This window comes from Bombus impatiens, unplaced genomic scaffold, assembly GCF_000188095.3.
Source record: "Bombus impatiens unplaced genomic scaffold, BIMP_2.2 scf_0237, whole genome shotgun sequence".
Classification (NCBI taxonomy): domain Eukaryota; kingdom Metazoa; phylum Arthropoda; class Insecta; order Hymenoptera; family Apidae; genus Bombus; species Bombus impatiens.
The window spans coordinates 153,798-175,452 of record NT_176656.1 but is presented as its reverse complement, the minus strand read 5'-3'; the positions used below and the strand labels follow the sequence as shown (position 1 = coordinate 175,452).

At 42.3% G+C, this 21,655-nt stretch overlaps 3 protein-coding genes across 8 annotated transcripts in view; 2 read left to right on the top strand and 1 right to left on the bottom strand.

Moving 5' to 3' along the window:
• Positions 1-3,327: 3,327 nt before the first annotated feature.
• Positions 3,328-4,071, top strand: LOC100746814 (cytochrome c oxidase copper chaperone). The gene is made up of 2 exons (XM_003488507.4): positions 3,328-3,598; positions 3,814-4,071. Exons 1-2 carry the CDS (start codon positions 3,468-3,470, stop codon positions 3,896-3,898), a joined length of 216 nt encoding a protein of 71 aa, XP_003488555.1. The 5' UTR covers positions 3,328-3,467; the 3' UTR covers positions 3,899-4,071.
• A 108-nt stretch (positions 4,072-4,179) lies between these two features.
• The window catches only part of LOC100746693 (zinc finger-containing ubiquitin peptidase 1), a 19,330-nt gene continuing 1,854 nt past the window's right edge, over positions 4,180-21,655 (bottom strand). The window contains exons 1-9 of one of the 6 annotated variants that reach the window (XM_003488506.4): positions 9,593-10,343; positions 8,715-8,952; positions 7,863-8,116; positions 7,482-7,785; positions 6,953-7,380; positions 6,468-6,870; positions 6,276-6,403; positions 5,974-6,197; positions 4,180-5,856 (exon numbers count right to left, since the gene is read on the bottom strand). In XM_003488506.4, the coding sequence (XP_003488554.1) occupies positions 5,812-5,856; positions 5,974-6,197; positions 6,276-6,403; positions 6,468-6,870; positions 6,953-7,380; positions 7,482-7,785; positions 7,863-8,116; positions 8,715-8,920 (1,992 nt within the window). In that variant the 5' untranslated portion in view covers positions 8,921-8,952; positions 9,593-10,343 and the 3' untranslated portion in view covers positions 4,180-5,811. Of the gene's footprint in view, positions 5,857-5,973; positions 6,198-6,275; positions 6,404-6,467; positions 6,871-6,952; positions 7,381-7,481; positions 7,786-7,862; positions 8,117-8,222; positions 8,503-8,714; positions 8,953-9,133; positions 9,158-9,592; positions 10,344-13,901; positions 14,169-21,655 lie in introns of those variants that run through there. The other 5 variants (XM_024366807.2, XM_033320108.1, XM_033320109.1 and 2 more) reach the window with 5 other exon arrangements.
• The window catches only part of LOC100747365 (reversion-inducing cysteine-rich protein with Kazal motifs), a 13,426-nt gene continuing 5,926 nt past the window's right edge, over positions 14,156-21,655 (top strand). The window contains exons 1-2 of the mRNA XM_003488511.3: positions 14,156-14,430; positions 20,261-20,313. Of these exons, the coding sequence (XP_003488559.2) occupies positions 14,286-14,430; positions 20,261-20,313 (198 nt within the window). The 5' untranslated portion in view covers positions 14,156-14,285. The remainder of the gene's footprint in view (positions 14,431-20,260; positions 20,314-21,655) is intronic.

Sequence of the window (21,655 nt, the reverse complement as noted above, 5' to 3'; positions counted from 1 at the left end):
GATGATATTACGCGCCAAAAGCTAAACTTGTAATGGCGTCTTCTTTAGAAACAATAGAAATTATTGACAAAAGTCGTGAGATGGCGATACTATAGAAAATTCACGCGGGAAATGCAACAAAGTATGACTGATTGCAATCTCTTAAAGGAGATTACATATATACATACATACAATAAAATCAAGTCAATCGACTTTAAATTAAGTCAAAATAAAAAAATCTACTAAAAAAGGTTTATTATCAGTCTATTAAAGAAACAGTACGAAATAAATAGAAAGATCTATGTATACGTTTTAACCGTTCAGAATTATATTTAAGATATATATAGATAGCAACAATGAAATAATTCGATTAAATTTTTCTCGGAACGAAGGAATAACTTAATTTATTCGAACTAGCAAAGTGAATTCTATAATCTTTTCCGATTTCATCTTAGTATTCTCAAATAAGAAATTACTTTGTTAATTTAATTATATTACATATCAATTATATAATGCAAAGGTACGTATCAAATATGTATTATAAAACAAATACGTAATTGTATTACCAATGATCCGATGAAAAGATAGTATAAACGTATGCATAAGTCTGCCATTCTAACAAACCTAACCCAATCTCCATGAGAAGCTGACAAATTGACTGTCAATCATCATGGCGTCCGAACAACGCTATTTTGAATTCCCAGTTATCGTCCTGCTATGGTCGAGTAAACTGCAGAAAAAAAAAATCACCAATTTAAAACGAATGTATAACATTATAATCAAAATGAAACAGAAACAATAATCGGCTTCAAATTGTAACTCGGAAGCTAATAATACAAACTGCCGATAACTCTGACAAACAAATACACGATCGAGAAAAAAGAACGAAAAAGAATTTCAGACACTATTTAATTTTGTTACAATAATGTATAATAAATTAATAAGCGAACGACTGTTAATAACACAAACCTAATAATAGCGTACGAAGGCAACGGAATAAAAGCGGAGATACTACGCAATTAATTAATGTATTGCGAACAATGAAAATCGACAGGTCCTTACGCGACGACTTTCGGCACTGTATGACATTCTCCGCGGCCCGTTCGTGCCTCAAATATCATAAGAGTGGGGATGTGTGTTTATATCGTGGCAAGTCGATCGTATCGAATCAACGAATTTCCTAATGTTACAAAATGTCTATCTCTACACTGCACGTTAACGGATAGTTTAATGAATGCAATATAACTGATTCTAGAAATTATACTGTGTGTTACCGAAGACGCGGCTGCAAAAATTTTCTGAAAGTAAATTTACATTAGTGGATAGAGGGTAGGGAAAGGAAATAAATTACTCTTTCTTTCTTTTTTGCTAAAATACTCTTTTTCTTCTTTTTTTTGTCGAGTGCTTGTTTACGAAAATACTGCTTCTTTTTAAACTATGAATTAATTACTATTCATTTACCACAAATAGTATCCTATATCATATCAAGAGTACGAAAATATAAATTTTATGCCAAGAATACGAAAAAAGATATATAGTTAGTATATTTCATTAGAAATATTTTTCATGTAAAGTATTTTCTATTATTGTCAAATATATACTATATGAATATTTCATAATACGATTGATTTGTAAAAATTATCCGCCAAAGTAAATGTTTGCCATTACAGATTCAAATACTTCGCGTATTACGTGACTTCGTTCTAATAAAACATGGCGCCCTTTTTCTGGCTGTTTAAACAAAGCTGCGCAATACGAAAAAAAAGGCGATGCGCAGAACCTGTTCAAACCTGTCTGTGATAAGGCACTTTCTCGAATGTAATAGAAATTATTGAAAAAGTCGAAATAACAATATTATCACAGACAATTTAGGAATAATGAAGAAAAATGAAAAAGTTATTTGAATTTTTTACTCAAATGAAACAGAATCAAGATAATCTACGTCAAACTAATGTTAATGTATTCGAAATAAAAAAAGAAGTAGTTTCTTTAATATTGCCTCTTTCATATTGATATTTTTAATAAACCGTGAATTTAGAATTTGTCGTATTACATATTAAATTACGTTAATATCGCGAAATATTTGCGAGAAACGAATTCAATTGAATACTGGATAAATATTGCCAATTATCCAATTAAATAGAGAAAACAAACGTATAAATACGTTTGCCTTCCTTGAAATGAATAAAATATTACTACATTTCGACAAAAAGTTATAAAATCTACCTTTAATCACCATGGCGTCCTTTTGACTTTCATCTCATCCTTTCGAATACCGCAGCATGCCTCTAATACTTGGAAGCTTCCCTCGCAATGAAATAATTGTAACCTGGACAAAAAGAAGAGCAAAATATTAGAACAAATATATAAAAGGTACAAATTATTTGGAAACGAAACAATGATCATGGTCAGGCTACATTTTGAAAACTCATTGTACTACCGCCAAATTGGGCAACGAAAAAGACAATCGAGGAAAAGAAAATAATTAAATAATTGATTACAACGATGTATTGAGGAAGAACGTACAATTAAATGAAAATAACGATAGCGTGGGTTCGAACGGTAGAAAAATGTCTACCAAAGTACCAAAGACACGGTTGGATATACGTCTAATCGCACTGATTGTCCACAATAAACGGGCACCCCGCGCTCCGATTTACCCAGCGAACAAAGCAATACGTCCTAACTCCGCGACTTTCGACACAAAAATGTCCCTACCTCGCGGCAGAACTACCGAATTTCTAATGTAGTGGGGAGGTAAGGTAACACCCACAACCTAACCCCCCTCGCCTTTCCACTAATTGTAACAATTACGCTTTACAGGAAATCGAAATTTCACATGCGTCACAGAATTATCCATATCTCGATCAACAAACTATAGGAACCTTGCAACTAAATGATATAAGAAATGTTCAATGTTTTGGTTTTTGCTCGGCGTAAGATAACTTACTATGCGGGCATAAATAAATGATTTTTGGGATACGTTAATTGCTCTATCGCTCCAGACCCTAGGCGATATTCCCACATTGAACACACATCAGTGTTATGGCCATGCTATAGCCCCGAGTCTCGCTTTCTTGGGGATGTCCATATTAAAAAAGAGACATACATTTTATTTTACGACTATAACAAATAATTCACTTCTTTGTCTCGAGAAAAATTTTAAATTAGAAGAAACTGGCAACTCTTTTAAGAGATTTTAAATATAGTACAATTTTACATCAATTTAAATTGTGAAAATAAACGTTAATTCAACGAATAAAGAAAATAATTATAGACGTTGTTTTCTAGTATATGTACATAATAATTGCTATTAAGTTTTCTACACTATTAACTAATGTTATTCGCCGAAGATATTTTAGCTGCACTTTGAATTTCAAGAAACTAGGGGTGGAGGCGCTGAAGCCGGTGCAGTTTGTCGATGATCTTAGGCGCATGTGAGAGGTTTTAGAAGAGCTTTATGTAGTGCAAAATATTGTACTCGATATATGACAATGGGTATTATAAATGACAAACCGAATCAAACCGTTAATGCGGAATCGAGGGAGGTGCAAAAATCTGACAAACCATTGAAACCTTGCTGCGCTTGTCCTGAAACGAAGAAGGCAAGGGACGATTGGTACGCAAATATATTTAAATATTCGAGAAAATAATGTTTTCACTTCAAGTGTCTTTAAATTAAGTTCGAACATTTAGAAGTAACAAGTAAAAGAATTTGTTAACGAAATCTGTGTAGCTGAATTAGTATGCTTTTATTTGCGAATTAATACATAACCTCATCTTGAAACACATCTTTTAGTACAATTGTATTCAAAAACATTAATTCTTTTTCAGCATTATCCTACTAGGTGAAGAAAACTGTAAAGATTTGATAGAAGCGCATAAAACTTGTATGCGGTCATTAGGATTTAACATATAAATATAAATTAGCTATATATTATAATTATTATATAACATGCTCAGGTTGCATTTTGAACGAAAAATGAAGTAAACAGCGTTTACTTCGTGTAACTGATTTAGTATTTCTCAAAACAATGTTAACATATTAAGCAATTTGTTTAGAAATAAACAAGTTATTTTATTTGTATCGGATGTACTGTTTATTTAAATTTCCTTAGCTGTGTGAGCAATATATAATATCGGATATGGAAATTGAGAAAGTATTTTTTCTTTTAATGGTGTAAAACAATCACACATAAATTGGGAATTCTAACAAAGCATATATTTTAATTTGACATGTGAGTAATTTAAAGTTCTTTTTACACTTGCTTAACAATTCCATAGCTTGCTTTGCCTGAACATTCCAAAATATTGAACATATTCTTAATGAGCGTATGAAAAAATATAATGCAAGTAATAACCATATCTTTGCTGTCAGTCATAATTATTGCATCTGGTTCTAGTGAGTAGAAAGACAAATGTTCACTCAATTAGTGCATTTTATAAATTATCAAAGCTATAAAATAATAATACATTTTCTTCTTATAATACCTTTCACAGTAACAAACATCGAATTTTTTGATAGTTTCCAAATCTCTTGAAAATAACAAATATGTATCAATGATCATATGCGTATCAATACAATTTATAATATACAATAAGTGTAATGATAATAACAGTAATAACGCAGACGATTATAAATATAATAATGGAAACAATGTAACTCGTTTAATCGTGTAATATAAATAACAAATTAATGGACTGTCTTGCTCTCTGATCTTCTCTCGCAACGTTGTTCTTAACTTATAAATTAACGTATGAGTAGCCTTAATGTAATCCAATAATTAAATAGAATATCCGAAAGTAGTATGAAAGTAGTTGTACTTTATGTATGAGTGAAAGAAGTGTAATACAACGAAGAGTGTGTGCAAGAATGTGTATATGTATATAGATAAATGTATATATAATATATGGAAATATGTCGTCTATTCTTGTAGACACTCCAAAAAAATGAAGCAATGAGAATAAAAGTTGATTAGAGAATAATAATCTTTGACGGTATATAAAATTTGTTATCGCCACGCGTATTGCAATATGTTGTTATATTGATACTTTTATTGACTAAAAATTGACAACATTTTGACAACAACGTTCATAGAAATGTAAAGTACAAGTGAAAGAGAAGTTAAAACACGGACAATGCTTTCTTTAACGTTCTGATCACGTGGAGTGTCTTCAAAAATATTTAGAATCGGTGATTAGCATTAAATCGATAACAGCATCACAGCTACGAAAGAGTCTCGTTCTTCAAGATCTGCCATGGCTTTTTCCGCTGATGCCACCGATCGGCATAGGACGATTGGTCGACTAAAAGTTAGCACAGCCTGTTCGGTGCGACGAAAATTGAGCAGAGCATTATGACCAAGGAATGGCGACCGAATTGATTCTGTCCTTCAAATTCATCGTGACTGTAACTTTCCTTTCCAAGCACACATCCCCTAATACAATATTTTCAAGGCTGAGTCTGAATTAAAAAATGATCGGTACGAGTAACATATAGACACCCCTCCCTTTTTTTCTTTTTCTTTTTTTTTTTTTTTCTTAGAAAGTACAACTTTTATAGGTTCGTCGGTCAATTTTAACTGCAAAAATTCTGAACCACGACGCAGGCTTATTAGATACACGTGATTTGAGGAGCCAACGAATGACGGCGAAAATATGCAGGAATATATCGTTAAATAATACTTCTGCAACTACTACGGTGGAGCAAACCTCCTAATGATAAAACCTAGAACATTGCGGTCATGTAACTTTAAGGATGCTGGAGAAAATTGGTTTGAGGCAGTCTATCGTCTTCCCAAAAGATTTAATTCCTTTCCAGGCCAGTAAATCTCACCTATCTTGTGGCAACCGAATCAAACGTAATACTTTGCTTTCCTGAAGTTAGAAATGATTGTAATTTAATTTAATTAGCCCTTCTTGCAATAAATAATCACATCTATAACAAATAAGCGAAAAGATAAACAATAAATGAATAAATATATGAAAGCTTACGTGATACTCTAAGTCGGTTTCCATGATACCGGTAACAGCAACGACTTGATACTGTCTCGCTTTCATCGCTGCAATCGACTTGCGTACCAAACGCATCGCACCAAGTGCACTACTTGTACTGTTAAATTGTGCCATTTGTGCTGGACTATGGCTTGGATCGAGTACTAACATTGTTATTGAACCATCTCTCAACTGTTCTACTCCTATTATTGTTCTACTATGACCTACAAATAATAAAATGTAGTTGTTTTTCCTAATTTCCTCTTTATCCTCGCTTTCTTAATTCCGTTGTTAGTCTCTACCTTGATGCTGCAAATAAAGAGGTGGCTTGAAATCATCGCACCGCTGGAAGTATTGTAAAACCCAATTAAACATTTCAGGGTGTCCGCCATCAGAATTAGTTGGTGTATAAAAATCTACCAGCTGACACCTGTGATAGAAACACGATGTATAATGTGACTCTAAAAAAAGATGATAGAAATTAAAGGACATACTTTATTCTTAAACTAGACAACAGTATGACTACTTCGGTGGGACCAATCCATTTTCTGGTGTTCACCAATTTTCCTCCCAACTGTTCAGCTCCTTGAGTATCGAAACCTTGGGCCCAAGCCCACTCTATCATCTTCTGAAGTCTAGAGATCGACGGTATAGAACTTCGTAGTGGATTCTTGGTAGAACTACCGCTACCCAAACCAGAATTCCACGCTTTATAAACTAACTCGTTGTACCCTGTATGTTGCAAAAGTGACGAAATTAACATCTGCAAATTTCTATAACCACATCCCCATCCTTTGTCCCCATAGGTAGTTGCATAATGGTCTACGGTAGAACACATCCAGGTGCTTAATACATTACTACATGCTTGACTGACAGCCCGTATCTTGGAAACTAGCCCTATAAAGAATCGATGAAAAGATGTAATAAAAAGTATTCGTAACGTTATGAGTAAATAGATGTGGAAAGAAAAGATTATAACCGCGTGTACAGGAACTGCCATCATCGATGCCGCTGCTTTCAGCTACTCTGAGCTCGGTTTGTCTTTCGTAATAATCAGCAATCGTCATTTCGCCGGAATACACAGCCCGCTGCATATTGGTGACGCTTTGTTCTCTAAAATTCCCTTGATTGTCCATTCCATATTGCGCCCTTAACATCTCAAATTCACGTTGTTCGCGTAATTTTCTAAGCTCCTTCTCAAGTCTTTCCATATCCTTTGCTAACATTCTGTCGGTAGACAAGTCTGGAGTTATAGGAGATGGAGTGCACTTTTTACTGAAATGTTCTTCAATGTGTGCAGTTAATTCGTCGTTGCTTTTAAACGAGGTACTGAAGCAAACTGGACACGCAGGTGTATCACTACCAACGGTTGCTTGTGCTGACTGGGAAGCTGCACCATTCGCAGGGCTTTGTAAAAGAAATACAATAATTTTGATTTTCAAATCATGCCAATTTACTATAGACACAACTGATTGTTATGCATGCAATACATATAAATCTTACATTACCTCAAGATGTCTTTATGTTCTATGTTAACGTGTAGCTCAAGATCAGAAGAATTTGGGAAAGACGTGACGCAGAGTGGGCAGTTGAAGACACCATCACGCGATGGTGGAGATTCAGGTGGAAAGGACGGCGACGTGAGATCAAAATGTTGTCTGTTGATATGCTCTTCTAACCTTAGTGGACTGTCAGAACTGTAAGGACACATAGGACATTCTTGTACTGGAAGTTTTGGCGAAGCATGGGAACGTAGTTGCAAATTTAGGCCTGAACGCAGCGGAGAACCGTGTCCAGCTGCACCTTCGATAACTGAAAAGATATTGTGGATTATGTCGCATCAGTAACTGGAGCTATACCAGATGAAACTCGATAAAACTTCTTAGTACCGTTATTAACATTTCCAATGTTATTATTGTTATTATTATTATTCACATTTGCACTAGGAATCTGTGGTTCCACTTTTGGTATTTCTTGCTGCTGCTTAACACGTGGACTGAACGAGCTGCTCCAACCATTTTGAAGAAGCGGAGGACTTGGGGACATAGTTGGAGAAGGACATGGACCGCGACATTCATCGTCTCTTCTATCATCCACTAACGAATCGTCATCGATAAATGCCATCATGTCATTCTCTGGAGTACTGTAACAATTGAGATAAGTAGTTATCACCATACACAGATACTTTAGATATACACTGATTGTAAGCGGTACTTGTATGTACATAAAAAGAGTCAAGTATTTATTACTTTTTACGACGAATATCTAATTCACATGCTGTTTCCCCTTTGTAGTCTTTTATCATGTTTCATACGATTCATTTGAATCTATAGCACTGTCTACACATGGCCACTATATACTTGACAAACGATAGTCGAATAAAGACTAGGAAGAAGGGACTTGGACATAACTACGTGTAACAAGAAAAATATTAGAAGAAGTAACTAGGATTAATGGGGTAATTTAATGCTTCTTCGGCGGTGTCAATTCATCTATGGTTAATTAACTAGTAAACAAACCGGATAAGCCCGTAGACAAGTATGCTCGCAACGAATTCAGAAACTTTGTACGACGGAATACAGAATGTATACATATATGTAGTAGCGCGACATCTAAGGCCCATTTTTGCCGCCATTTCTCCTCGCAATCAGAACAGTTTGAACGCTTTATGATGTATTTGAAGGATATTTATGAAGAAAATCATATGTGCAAGATTAAAAGGATAATTGTACCATATATACCTTGGTGTTAGATAATCGAGATGGGCACTGTTAACGTGGGTCAACATTTCCGTCGGCGAAATTTCGCCTAAATCGCAAAAGGGGCAATTTGCGGCTCCTTGGAGATGGTAGAAAACCATATGAGATCTCATCTCTTCGTCATTGAAACCTTCCAGGCCGCAAATTTCGCATGTGTAATTCATTTCCGGTGGTTTACTGGTCGCCATTTTTATTACATGCAATCAAATCACTCGCTGGCCTATAATAAAAATAAAAATGCATATTATTAAACTGTCGTTTATTGAAATCGCTCGTGCAAGATCCTAATCAACGTGCATGGAATCGTGCGTCCGTGTTGAATCGAGTCTTAACATCCGATAACTCGGCTATTTAAACAGCCGTATCGTATAACGAGTCAACGTTTAAACGATCCAACTAACTTTGTGACAATGGTCAGAGAAACGTTGCCATTGAAACATCGCAGCGGACGGTGCGCTTCTCGACGAAACGAATAGCAGAAGAATTTAAGCAACGGTTTAGACAAAGTAACCCGCGACGGTACATGAAAACTGCACTGTCGAGTATTTTCCTCGGTGAATCGATAATTGAATTCAGGGTCGCGTACAAGCGATTGTACCGTGGTTAGCCGTTAGGTTTCTCGCGTACGCGAGATTTGTTCAAGCGGCAGCACACGAAAACACCATAACACGAGCAAAACTAGCGTACAGGCTCGTTTCCGACGCACCGTGTCAGCTGATTTAGTAGAGGCAAAAGCCCGCACAGCACATCCGTGATGCAACGATATCCACGAATGGAAGACGTTTTCCAGTACATAGGACGGTCCGCGTTCGTTGAATCGCAGTTCCGCGTGTAAGAGGAAATGCAACGCGATCTCTCACCTCTGCTTTATCACCTGAATCCGTTTCTCGCTGCCGTGTTCGCGTGTCAATCAATGCATTTCCGTGGTCGGCGAGAATCCCATGGCTCTCGTTCCACAAACAAGAAAGCTTCGACGAGAGAGAATCGCGACGACGATGGCGACGTCGACGACCACGGCCACAACGGCCAAAGAGAGTCACAGAGGATCAAGAGGAGTGCACACTTTCGATGTCGTTTTTCCAAGCAAGCGGAGGTCGCGTATCTTTTCGCTCGCTCGCTCGTTCGCTCGCTCGCTCCCGAGGAAACTAGGCCAACCAGTGAATCGCAAGAAGAAACGAGTACACGTTAGGTTGCTGGGTTGGGTTGACCCATTTGAGGTCGCGGTTAACGCGTGTACTCTCGCACTCGTGCCTCTAACGCTTCCTTGATATCCGATACCCTCGCACTCACCCGATTAATAGCATCTATTTGAGCGCGCGAACCAATTGCAATCCACACTTTTTTTCCACGCTTGTTTTACACGCAGCAAGGCGTCCGTGCAGGCCACAGTGCCTAACACGGCGCCTCATTTGCCTCCATATGACAGCGCCAATCCACCCCGACACCTTGACGGAAAGAGTTTATCGTTCCACCACCCCACCGCGTCGATTCTCCGCCACTCGCTTGTCCGAAGGGTTGCGTTTCTGTAGAGCGGAAGGCGCTGGCCGACGGCGCCACCCTCGAACCACCCGACGTCGCACGCGGTCGGTAAACCTTTCCCCGCTTTTCTCCCTTAAATTTCTTCCCGATCTCGTTTACGAACGAACGTTTAATCAGGCAAATTTAGAACATTGCTTACAATCTTATCGGAATGTGGCCTCGATATAATTACTTTTTAATAGTTTTTAATGTCATCTGTTTGATTCGCCGGCTCGAGCGGAATTTCCGCTCTCGTATAGTTTCGCTTAGATTCACTTCGAATCGGATCTACTGGAATCGGCGAAGCGACGGAGACTTGCGTCGCGCAGCGAGGCAAATTTCCACGACAACAAATAGCATGTATATCGGGTTACGATGACAACGCGTTCAATGGAGGCACTTTTAGCGCGCAGGCTCGAGATATTTGAATCTTATTTATGATACTCGGCGTCTATGTTTCCGCGTTACGACTTTCAGCTTGTAGCCGGTATTTTCAGCTGACTCGCTGATTGTGCAAATAACGAGATCTTGAAAAGGTTAGCCCGAAAGGCTACTACCTGAAATCCAACCATCGCGAGAAATGGTATATCTCCGATAACCAAGACGTACGTAGAATCTAACCTGCCTAAAAACTATCAGTTTCTTTCCGTTCTTTCCTTTTGACCTTTTCGTTCACCCGAGACATTTTTCTACGCGCGAGTTCTTATTGCCGGCTCCAATGCGTTCCGATTTCTCTCATTGTATTCCCTATTGTTCGTCTGCGACTTTACGACGAGGTTTTCCATAATGACAAGCCGGCAAACGGTCTCGACACGGTGCATTATCCGAATGGCAGAACGCAATCAGCTTTCAATGGTGAGTTCATTTTGGCGAGTGATTTGAAAGCGCTGGTATTTCGACGATTCGAAGAGTCCAATCGTATCGTTCGTTTCTATGGAAGGCCAAAGGAGAAGCTTCGTTAGGCGAATGTTACGCTTGCGATGCAACGAATGGAAGAAAGATGGAACTGGGATCGCGGTTGTTCGTATGCTTGTTCGTAACGTGATCAAATGGGAGGTAAACATTGGGAATTCTGATCGTGCTTAAGACATTCCTTTGGCACGGTAGAAAACGCGCGACAAATTTACGCGAGAAACTCGATTTCTCACGATGGCTAGCAAGGAGCAAGCTGGTCCTCGATTTCTGTCCGATGGTCGATGCTGGTTCATTGACATGCAGCCGACGATTGACGGAGGATGCAATGTTCACAGAACTATTTGGTCTTTCCCCTTGGTCACGCGCTCGCCCTATCCCTCCTTCTTCCTTTCGCTCGTTCGAAGGGTGCGTGAGTCAAATACTTGAAGCGCGCATGCACGGAAAGTAAATCGCCGGCAAATTTATTGGACACCTTTTCGACTCTGCACGACGATCGATTCGATTACCAGGAATTTCGATTTGGCCAATTTTTCATTGAAAAATCGGTCTTTCGTACCGTATACAGTTCTCGGCCATCGAACTACGATCGCTCAGTACTTTCGACACGTTTTACCCTTACTCCTTTGCTTTACTTTTACTTTGCAACTTCTCTGGACTCTAGAATGTCGCCTAAAGATCATAGATCGTGATAGTATGCAGTAGCATGTAGCCTATAGCAATAGGAAATTGGAATTCATCGTCACTGGTGCTCCGATAGATGCATAACATACCGTCCAATTAATGCTCGCCACTGGATAATTAATAACCACTGCGACTACTTAAGTGAGTTAAACCGAGCCGAGCAAAGTCCGCATTGCAAAAACGTTTCTGGCACGATCTCCCATCGATGGAATACGTTAAGACCAGCCTCGTTCCTAAAACAACTGGAAAAACCTTTGCGTACTACTTCACTACTTGATATTGATTGAGAATATACGTAGCACCCAACATTGACGAGATTATAATAAAAAAAGGAAAAAGTTGTGTTAAATTTTTCCATCAAATTTTCGAACGTCGAACGAAAATCAGACAAATTAAACGATTCTACAAATACAATCGTTACAGGGAATGGAATTATAGGGAATAAGCAAAAAAGAAAAGACAAGCGATTGCCCATTTCTGTTACGAACCAATTCGATTACCAATCGCCGAATGTGCCGGCAGAATTAAATTCTTGTTCATTAATCGCACGATCGTCGATTATTTCTACAGCTAGGTATCGTAGTAAGTTGACAATTGTAGCTTAATATTCTTGAAAGGGACAGCATTTGGGTTAAAGTAGATGTAGTAAAGTAGAGGCGAGGAAATTGTACGACGTTCCGTAACCGCGAACGTCGTGGTTAATGGTTGAAAGTGCTAGGACTGACTCGCGAGCATCGCCAAGATAATGCCATCAACCGTTCATTTTGCAAATTAGTCGCCGAGCGTACCAAGTTACATTAATAATGGTCTTTATAGCGTACAAAGCGGCGACGATCCTGCGACGCAAACCGGTACACATTTGCAGAAACTTTGCGAGTATTTATCCGTGTTCGACTTGGAACTGGTTTCATCCACGGGTCTTTTTTCCTCCCGTCTATGGACTACGAATTTCCCTTGCCGAGCTTTCGTATTTTCCTGCAAGGCCACGCGGCCATCTCGCCTCGCGAATTGTAATTATACGACCGTACGAATCGTATGATTACCGACGATAAAATTGTTATCGCAAATAACGGTCCGATGCGTTTGGTGCGCGCGTCCACGATGAAACAGCAAGCCTGCTCTAAGGGATAAAGTGGACAGAGATGCAAAGGGACAGAGAGAAAGAGAGTCGAGGAGGAACAATCCGTCCGCAGCCTACGTGCGGATTGAAACGGATTTATCGGCGGAATAAATTAATAAATTACTCGACCATCGAGTCGATTGCCTTCGCGAGGGGTTCGAACGGAACCCGCGTCCCACAGCGACGCATCCGAGTGGAAATTCAGTGAATGAATCTCGAGATTATTCTACCGCGCAACTTCTATTTCCACTTTCCATCGCATCGATACGGGATATCGCGTTTTGCCATCGTAATTAGCTCGCACGCCCACGCAAAGGCAACTTGATCTCTTTATTTCATATTAAATCTTACTTAGATACATAGGTACGTCGAGCGACTGAAAACGGTACCGTATAAAGAGCGCAGTTATCAGAGAATAGCATGCGATTGCCAAAGTGAATCACATTCTGTCAAACATCTTAGTAGAACGAACGGTATCCGTGTTTCGACGATAGTCGACGACGAACGAATGCTCGCTCGTAATACGTCTCAATCGCTATCAGAGGAAGTACAAGCGCGGGTTATCAGTTTACCCGGTGCAGGAATGTGGCTTTCTAACCCACGCCACGGGCCGAGCTGGTCCCTTCGAATTTACGACTTTCGATGAGATCTCGCTTCGACGTACAGTCAACGTTCGCTCAGAACGGTGATAATCCGTTTGCCTGGAGATAACGAAATCGACCAACGATCGATACCAGCTGTACGACTCGAATCTCGTTTCGTGTCATCCTCTGTTTCTCGCTCCAACAACGCGCAACATTAACTCAACTTTTAAATACGAAGATATGCAACGATAACTTGGGACAATCGAGAGAGAGAGAGTGTGTGTGTGTGTGTGTGAGAGAGAGAGAGCGAGTCACGAGGCTTCTTGAAACGAACGGCGAAAAAATGCATACCGAGGGTCGTGTAGGTACAGCCTGAAGATGTCACGATCACAATAGCAGTTGCACTGCGTGACAACGACAACGCGCCACGCGTCTTTTCCCTCCTCCCACACGCAATCCCTCCGTCTCTATCTCTCGTTCAGGCCTGTCCTCTCTCTCTCTCTCTCTTTAGATGTCTGGTCTCCTTCTTCCTCTCACCCACTCGGTCGAGTAAAAAGCTTACCGAAGCGAAGAGCCGAGGCCACGAGTGCGACGAAAAGCTCAGTCGCTCGCGGACTGCGCTCCAGTGCACTTGGTTTTCGCGCGAGTCCGCTTCTCGCCGACATGCCAACTCTGTCGCTGTCGTTCGCAATCGTTCGTAGATTTCGCGCGCCAGTTGTGTTTTAAGATGCGCCGATGGTGTCAGTGATCGTCATGGATCTCGAGACTCGACCGCGATTTCATGGAAACGCGCGATATTCAACGATGCTGGTGATCGGGTTGTCGACGGTGATGTTGACGGTCATCGTCGTCGCCACTCCTTTTCTCGACGCTGTACAAGGTAATTTTCTATTTCATCTTTATTTCAGTTGCGCGATTCGGCGACCGTCGCCTGGCCGGACAACTCGAGCTTCCGACTCTGGGAAACACCGGTTGGTCGAAACGAAACATTGGTTGGTCCAACTCGCTTGGTCGTGCCGCTAGCCGCGTTATCGTAGCGTCGGATGAACGGCGATTATTTTTAAAATAGTTCGTGTCAACTCGTGGTCGGTCCCGGTCGCGACTCCGCTAAAATACAAATTCAGCGAATCTTTGTCATCTTTCTCGTCGGAGACGATATCGGCCACAACTTCTGGCCACATGTGCGCACTTGCCTTCCTTTCTTTCCCCTCTTCGCTTCTCCTTCCGTATTAATTCTCGCCGCTTTTGTCAGCCTTTACTTTTTTCAGCCTCTCGCGCCGTTCGATTCGCGCGGTCATCTTTAACGCTCTCCCTTCTTCGACTTTATCGTCGACATGCTCGAGAAGCGGCCAGCCATTTGTTTATCTAGGTGCCGTGTGGCTAAGTACGCTCAAGTGTCGACGGAAACTCTTCGCTTCTCGGGCGAATCGACGCGACAAAAAGCGCTCCTCGCTTTGGACCGCCTTCCGCAATTTTTCCTCGCTGATTAAAACTGCCACTGCATTCGTCGACCGTTCGAAACGATCGAAACGATCGAAACGAACGTACACGCCACCATCAACGAAACACTAGCGATTCGTGGAATTTCTTAAAAAATGCTCGTTCCGCGTTTCGTCGCCCGTCTGCCGATCTTTAATCTCTTTCTGTCTCGAAATTTACATGGTGCACGTGCGTGTGAACGAGCTGTCGCTAACGGTCCTTCGCCCCTGCCTCTCTTCAACTCGGTTCGAACGCCTCTTGTACAATAAGAGGAAAGAGAGTCACATACATACATACGTACTTACATACATAAGCAGAGAACCATTGGCGGTCGCGTATTCTCGTATATGCGTGTGTATATATATATATATGTATATGTATATGTATATGTATGTATGTGCACATGACATAGGCGTATAGGTGGATACGTATTCGTATAGGTTCGCGTTCGTATAGAGTTCGCGAGGTGATAACGCGTCGCGCATTTCTCCGTTCCTCTCACCTTTTCGCTGCACGCGTGTTTCCTCCGCTCCGTGCGTCGCGTCACCGTGACTTAATATCGCGTTATCCGTTGAGTGCGCACGCGACTAGAATGATTTCGTGCTAATTGATATCTCGTAAATTCTACGCCGAACCTTTTCTCTCTCTCTCTCTCTCTCTCTCTCTCTCGGTTCGAAGCGAAGGCGACGTTTATATCTCCGTGCGGTAAACGTCCATCAGTCAGCGTACTCCTCGCACTGTGTAGCAACGAACGTAGTTTCTAACAACCAGCACCGATATTTATGCCATGCAACGCTAATGCGCTGGACAAGCTCTGACTGTCGGTTTTATCGACGATCGAAAGCCGTCGTTTCGGTAGAGCAGGCGTTTGTTCCGCTGTTGAGAGTCGCCGTTTAACTCGCTGTTTAACTCGCCGCTTGTTTCTATCAACGATACACACCTAGGCAAGACTTTGCGCCATGGCCAAGCTCCTCCTATAAATCACGCGTCAAAGTTCTCGTCGTTCGTTCGACCCGCTGTGGTAGTCGCGATAAAACATCGTTAAGGTGTCATTCGATTGCAGTAATTTCAGGCTGGATGCGCCATCAGCGAAGGGCCATGAAATAATATCTGGTTGCGCGATGAACGAGACAGAAGGGAGGAAAAAAGAAGGGATAAGAGGAACGTTGTCCCGCTTCAGCGTTGCGCCGCTGGCTTTTGGCCGCGTTAGTACGCAAAACCAGCCGGATCATAGTAATTTTAACGCGTGCCTGTTTGCGCGTAAATCCTTTCTATACCGCGCGTGCAATTTCGCCTGTCTTTCAGCTGGAAATTGGAACGCGACGTTGCGCAAGCGATTTATGGCAACGCTACTCCGAATACATCGATCGACCGATCCAACTTATCGATTAATGCCTCTTCGACTCGATTCGTCGTTGATCACTCGCCAAACGGATCTTTACTCGTCGAAATCTTTCCGACTTGCTCCTCCTCGCTCCTCGTTCCTTCTTCGTTTTGTCATACGCGATCGTCGTCAGAAAGTCTTCGTAACGGGACAGCTCGATCAGACGGCCGTGAAAGCAGAATCTACAAATGAGATGACGAGCAATTCTTCAATTTCCTAACCGATTACATCGACTATTCCCTACTCAAACAATCGATTTCCATTTGATCGGGCCGATCGATTCGAAGCGGATTCCTCGCTTATCGTTAGCTTCCTCTCGTCATAAAGCGACGTGAAAATCGAAAAGACGGTAAAGACGGAAACAGTTCTTATCGACCTTTGATTTCCAATCAACGACCGAGGAAACACGACTATCGTGACTACATCGATCAAATTTGAAATCAGTCTGAGTAATCATCAAACTGTTTTTCTTTTCTCTCGCCTTCGTATCTTGCCATTGATCATATCATACTGTACTCTGCAAACGTTGCGATATTTTCGTAAACGACTGTATATCGTCGCGATAGACGATTAACGTTCTTGCAACTTTTGTTCTCCGATCTTTTACGAGCAACCGGCGAGCGACTTTGGTCCAACGATCCGCTCGTTTCTCCGTAAAGGACAAGATCTTTACCAACCGGATCGTTTAGTACGTAACATAACGATATCAGAGGATGGTTTACAGAGGATCGCTGATGTATCCGCGTCTCGATTTTCAATTTCTCAGCGCTGTCGCAATCCTTTAGCGGCAATTAAATCACCGTCGGTGGCAGCCAGGTTCGACAGCCAGGAGACGCGTCCCGTTACATGATTTTCGCAACAGTGTTCGCAATTAGACGAACAGTCGGAACTTCCTGAAAGATTTACGTCGGTGCTGTCGCGACGGAGATTCCGGGGCAACGATTTCTTTGGACCGGTTGTCGCGAAACGCGTTGCTGAAAAAAGGAACGAGCACGCTGCGCCGCGCCATGCCGCGCCGCGCCGAAACGAAGGGGTTAAAGGAGAACGCGACTTGCGATCGGCAGGGCCCTGACACGGTCCACCAGCCAGCAGCGTGTATGTGCAGCATAGAGTGTGTAGAGTGCAGAGTATAGAGACATACTCCGCCTTTCGATACATGTCGATGGCGTGTCGGGAGAGTGCAGAGATAAATAAACGCATAAAACCCCTGTGACAGCTTCACGCCGGATAAAAACACGTCGAGAGACACTCGGTATATAGTATCTCGATTCGCTCCTTTTTATCTCTCCTTTCTCTTCTTTCTCCCCTTTCTCTCTTTCTCCCACCCTTCGACAAAATTCTACGAAATCATTCGTCTATATTCGATCGATCCTCTTCCTCTCCGTCCACTTCGATAAACGTTGGCAAGTTGGACGACTGTATCAATTTCTTCCACCCTTTCCGCAGTCCGCTATTGCGTGCAATCGTAATATTTCCATTCAGCTAGCGAGCAAGCGCGTTTACGCCGGCGATATGACTCGCGCCTAGTGCGACGAAACGGGGATCCTTCGGAAGACGAAAACGGAAGACGGACTCGTCGTATACCGCGTACTAATGTACACGAACGAGCTAATTAGGCCAGCCGGTTCAACGAGTCAACAATGATCGTTGATCGATCGACTTTGCGCACCCTACCAAGCTGTGCACAAACGGGATACTTTGTTACGCCTATACCAAGAAAATCAAGTTTATTCTTTAACTTTGCCACTAAATCGGCAAATAAAAATGGGATCGATGGAATTTTAAACGCGACATACCTATGACATTCTGGAATAAATGTTGTTTCGAATGTATGCGAGTCGTCGGTTCGTATGCAAATTCGCGCAAGGTTTTCCCACTTCCTGGCTTATCTTACATCTGTTGGAAGGATTATCATCGTTAGGCGTGGGAGAATCGTGCGAGTTTTACGAGTGCAACGACGTGGATGTCACCATTCGCGCACGATATGGCGATGGAAGGCGCAGCTGCGAGAATAGGCATGGCCCTTTTATATGCAACTATACCGCGCTCTCACCCACATGCGCGATACGCGTGGCATACGCCAAGACATTCACGTTGACACGTTTCTTTCGATTTTGCATTGAAACAACGAGCCATCGCGTTTTTTCTAACCGTTGAAAAAAGAAGAAAACAGAAAGAAAGAGAATCTCGACGCCTGATTGAGCGATATCGAGAGAGACAGACAGAAAGAGAGAGAGAGAGAGAGAGAGAGAGAGAGAGGAGGGGAGGTCTGAGAGATTTCAAAGAAGATTCTGAAAACTTTCTCAGAGCCGCTTTTAAACTTCAACGCTAAGTTCAAAGAGACAGAGGTTTTGCTCGTTCCATTTCATCCGGCTGGATAAAATTAAGGGGACTTTCGCAGCTTAGATCGGGCTGGAAGTCGAATGGCCGCAAACGACGTTGGCTATTTTTGTGTCGTTCCTCGAGAGAAGCCACAAACCCGTTATGATTTCAGGGGACGCACTTGCCACGGCGAATTTCACAACTCCACCACCAATTTAGCCACCGACATCAAACGCCGTTTTCCTATCTTTCCTCTCTAACCTTTCGAAATAGGTTAACGATTCTTCGATTATTTTTAGCAATTAGATTACGCGGTGATTTCTCAGACATAGCGAGACAACTCGCGCGTCCCTCGTGAAATCGATATTCGACAGGCCCCAGCTGTTATTTCTCTGACGAAAACGGGGAACCTTAACCTCGCTTTTCCTATTTCATCAGCTGCACAAACTTGTCGCGTGTTAAACGTTCCTACGTTCGTACGCTCCTACGTACTGCCTGAAATAAACGAATAAAAAGAAAAAAGAAAGAAGATAGAAGAGAAAACGAGGAAAGAGAAATAGGCTGCTGACGACGAAGAGTACACGATATACGAAGCGAGTCACACGGACAAACATAGTTAGCCGCAATTTCTGTCTGACTGCTATCTATTAACTTAATTGTGTAACACGCTTCGAACCCTCTTCTTGTCTCCAGGCTCTCCGTGCCTCGTGTGCATCGTTTATAGCGTGGCCGGCATCCACGATTTCGGTCCTCGTTCAAAAGTCAATTCCACCGGAGACCGGACCCGCATATTATATCCGTAAAGTCGTAAAAGATCACTTACGACTTACGACGCGAGTTACGCGCCACTGCCGGCACCGAGGCATCGCTCACCACGCGTCTACGTTCTCACCGTGAGATCATTTAATAAAAATAACGTTCGTGTCGCGAGAAGAATGGAAATTGCACGATAACGAAGTAAAGATCTCGACGCTTCGAGGGATATCGTAGCAACGTTACTCGTATCCAACTGCACGTGCGCATTATCCGTAATCGTATCGTTCAAAGGCAGTAACGACTGCTTCACAGAGAAATTGTTCGCATTAGACGACAGATTTCTTTCTCGGATCGCACTTTGCGATCGTTGAAAGAAATTGTCGCCGGCGCAAGTTCAATTTCTCGATGCGTTCGCAAAGGATGGCGGAGTAAAACGATATAATTAGAAAATACGTATTCTAGTATACTTAATACGTATAAAAGTGACAGCTTTTTCAAATACTCGAGACTTTCGGTAATCGTCCGTGCCTTTTCCAAGGGTCGTTCGGTCTTGACGTGTCCCGCTTACCCTCATCCGGCACCATAAAGGCGGATCCTTTCTCTTTCCAACTGACGTAACGCAGGACACGCGTCTGTTTCGTGTCTAAGGAAAAGCGGAGAAAGGATCGTAATACGCGACCTTTCCACGGATCCTCTCCATGGATCGCTGCCATGTGTTTTTGCGTCTACCGAAAAGATCTGACTTGCCTCTATGCCTTATTTGTTCCAGAGATGTCCTGCTGTTCTTTGGCTACCGGATCTTGTCGCAATGTCTGCTCCAAGGTACCTCCTTTTCTCTCAATTTTTCATTATGCACTCGCGATCCTAAAGAAACACACGCGGTAGCGCTTCGACTCGAACAACGGAATAGACGGTTCCGGTGAATTGCGCAAAGGTGCCGCGTGCTTCACCAGCAAACGTACGCGCGAAACCGTAGCCGCAAGATTTTCAGAAATATTTCATCCCCCGTTCTATGCGATTTCTTTCCGACAAATATCTTCTCGGACAAACATTTTATATACACGCCTTATTTCTTCCTTATAATTGTCGTCACACGTATGAAACGTTTATTTTACAGTGAAAAAAAAAAAAGAAAAAAAAAAAAAGAAAATCGATCAAATTCGTCAACGTAAACGTATTTCGGAGAAGAATGTCTTACGAATTCTATCCGCGATTCGTCGGCGAACGCAGCGAGCAAGCGGCATAAAATTCGTCCGAACGTTCTACCGCGTCTATTAATTATGCGCGCGAAAGATCTCCGTGGGAATGTGAAAAAGATAATTCCGAGGAATATAATTTCACGGGGCGAATGCGATATCGCTGGCCGGCTGATAAATATCGGTGGCCCGACCCCGGCACGATAGAGGGTAGAAAATATGCCGCGACCACGGATATATTAGGATCTGCCGGGAATAAAAAGGAAACTGCGCGAGAAGGACGAAGCGTGACGGTAGAAAGGTGAAAGGAGAAAAAGAGGAAAGGCACGGTGGTTTTTCGACAGGGCTCCGGTTCGGAACGACGCGACGCGACGCGACGCTACGCGGGGCGCACACGTGCTTGTAGCTTCTTTAAAAGTGGCTGCAGAGGGCCCCTTCCGAGATAATATCGGGGACACTGGGGCCCGCTGAGAGATTTACGCACGACCCCCCTCGGGGTCCCGGTCAGCTCATTCATACGCAAATATTACGAATCGACGCGCTCCGCATCCTCCACCAGACACGCTATCAATGATATCGTGTTTCCCCGCAATTTGTACCCGCGAAACCGAGTATTCTCCGCATCGCTTCTCTTTCGCGTCTAGCAACGCGAAACGCGGCTCCTCTTCTCCGTACAATTCTATGCGCTTTAGATTTAAGGGTGGTCGATAACCATAACGATAACGATAACGACAACAGTCGATAAACATTTCAACTGCTTTTCTCAACTAATGCGCGCACCGACGAATAAACGCGAAGCGATCGATTAATAGATTTAGCAGTAGCATCCGCCGGACATGGCCGGAAACGGCCGCAAACGGCCGCAAACTCTAACATCATCGTACGATCATGCATCGTGCGATGCCTGCGGTTATTTATATCCAGGCATGTTTTTACCCCCTACTCCCGCCCCCCCCCCCCCCTCCGAT

Excerpts from the sequence above, each read along its gene's own strand:
- LOC100746814 (XM_003488507.4), top strand. The coding sequence starts at position 3,468 with ATGACAATGGGTATTATAAATGACAAACCGAATCAAACCGTTAATGCG. Across the intron at positions 3,599-3,813 it reads AAGAAGGCAAGGGACGATTG|CATTATCCTACTAGGTGAAG; the intron begins GTACGCAAATAT and ends ATTCTTTTTCAG.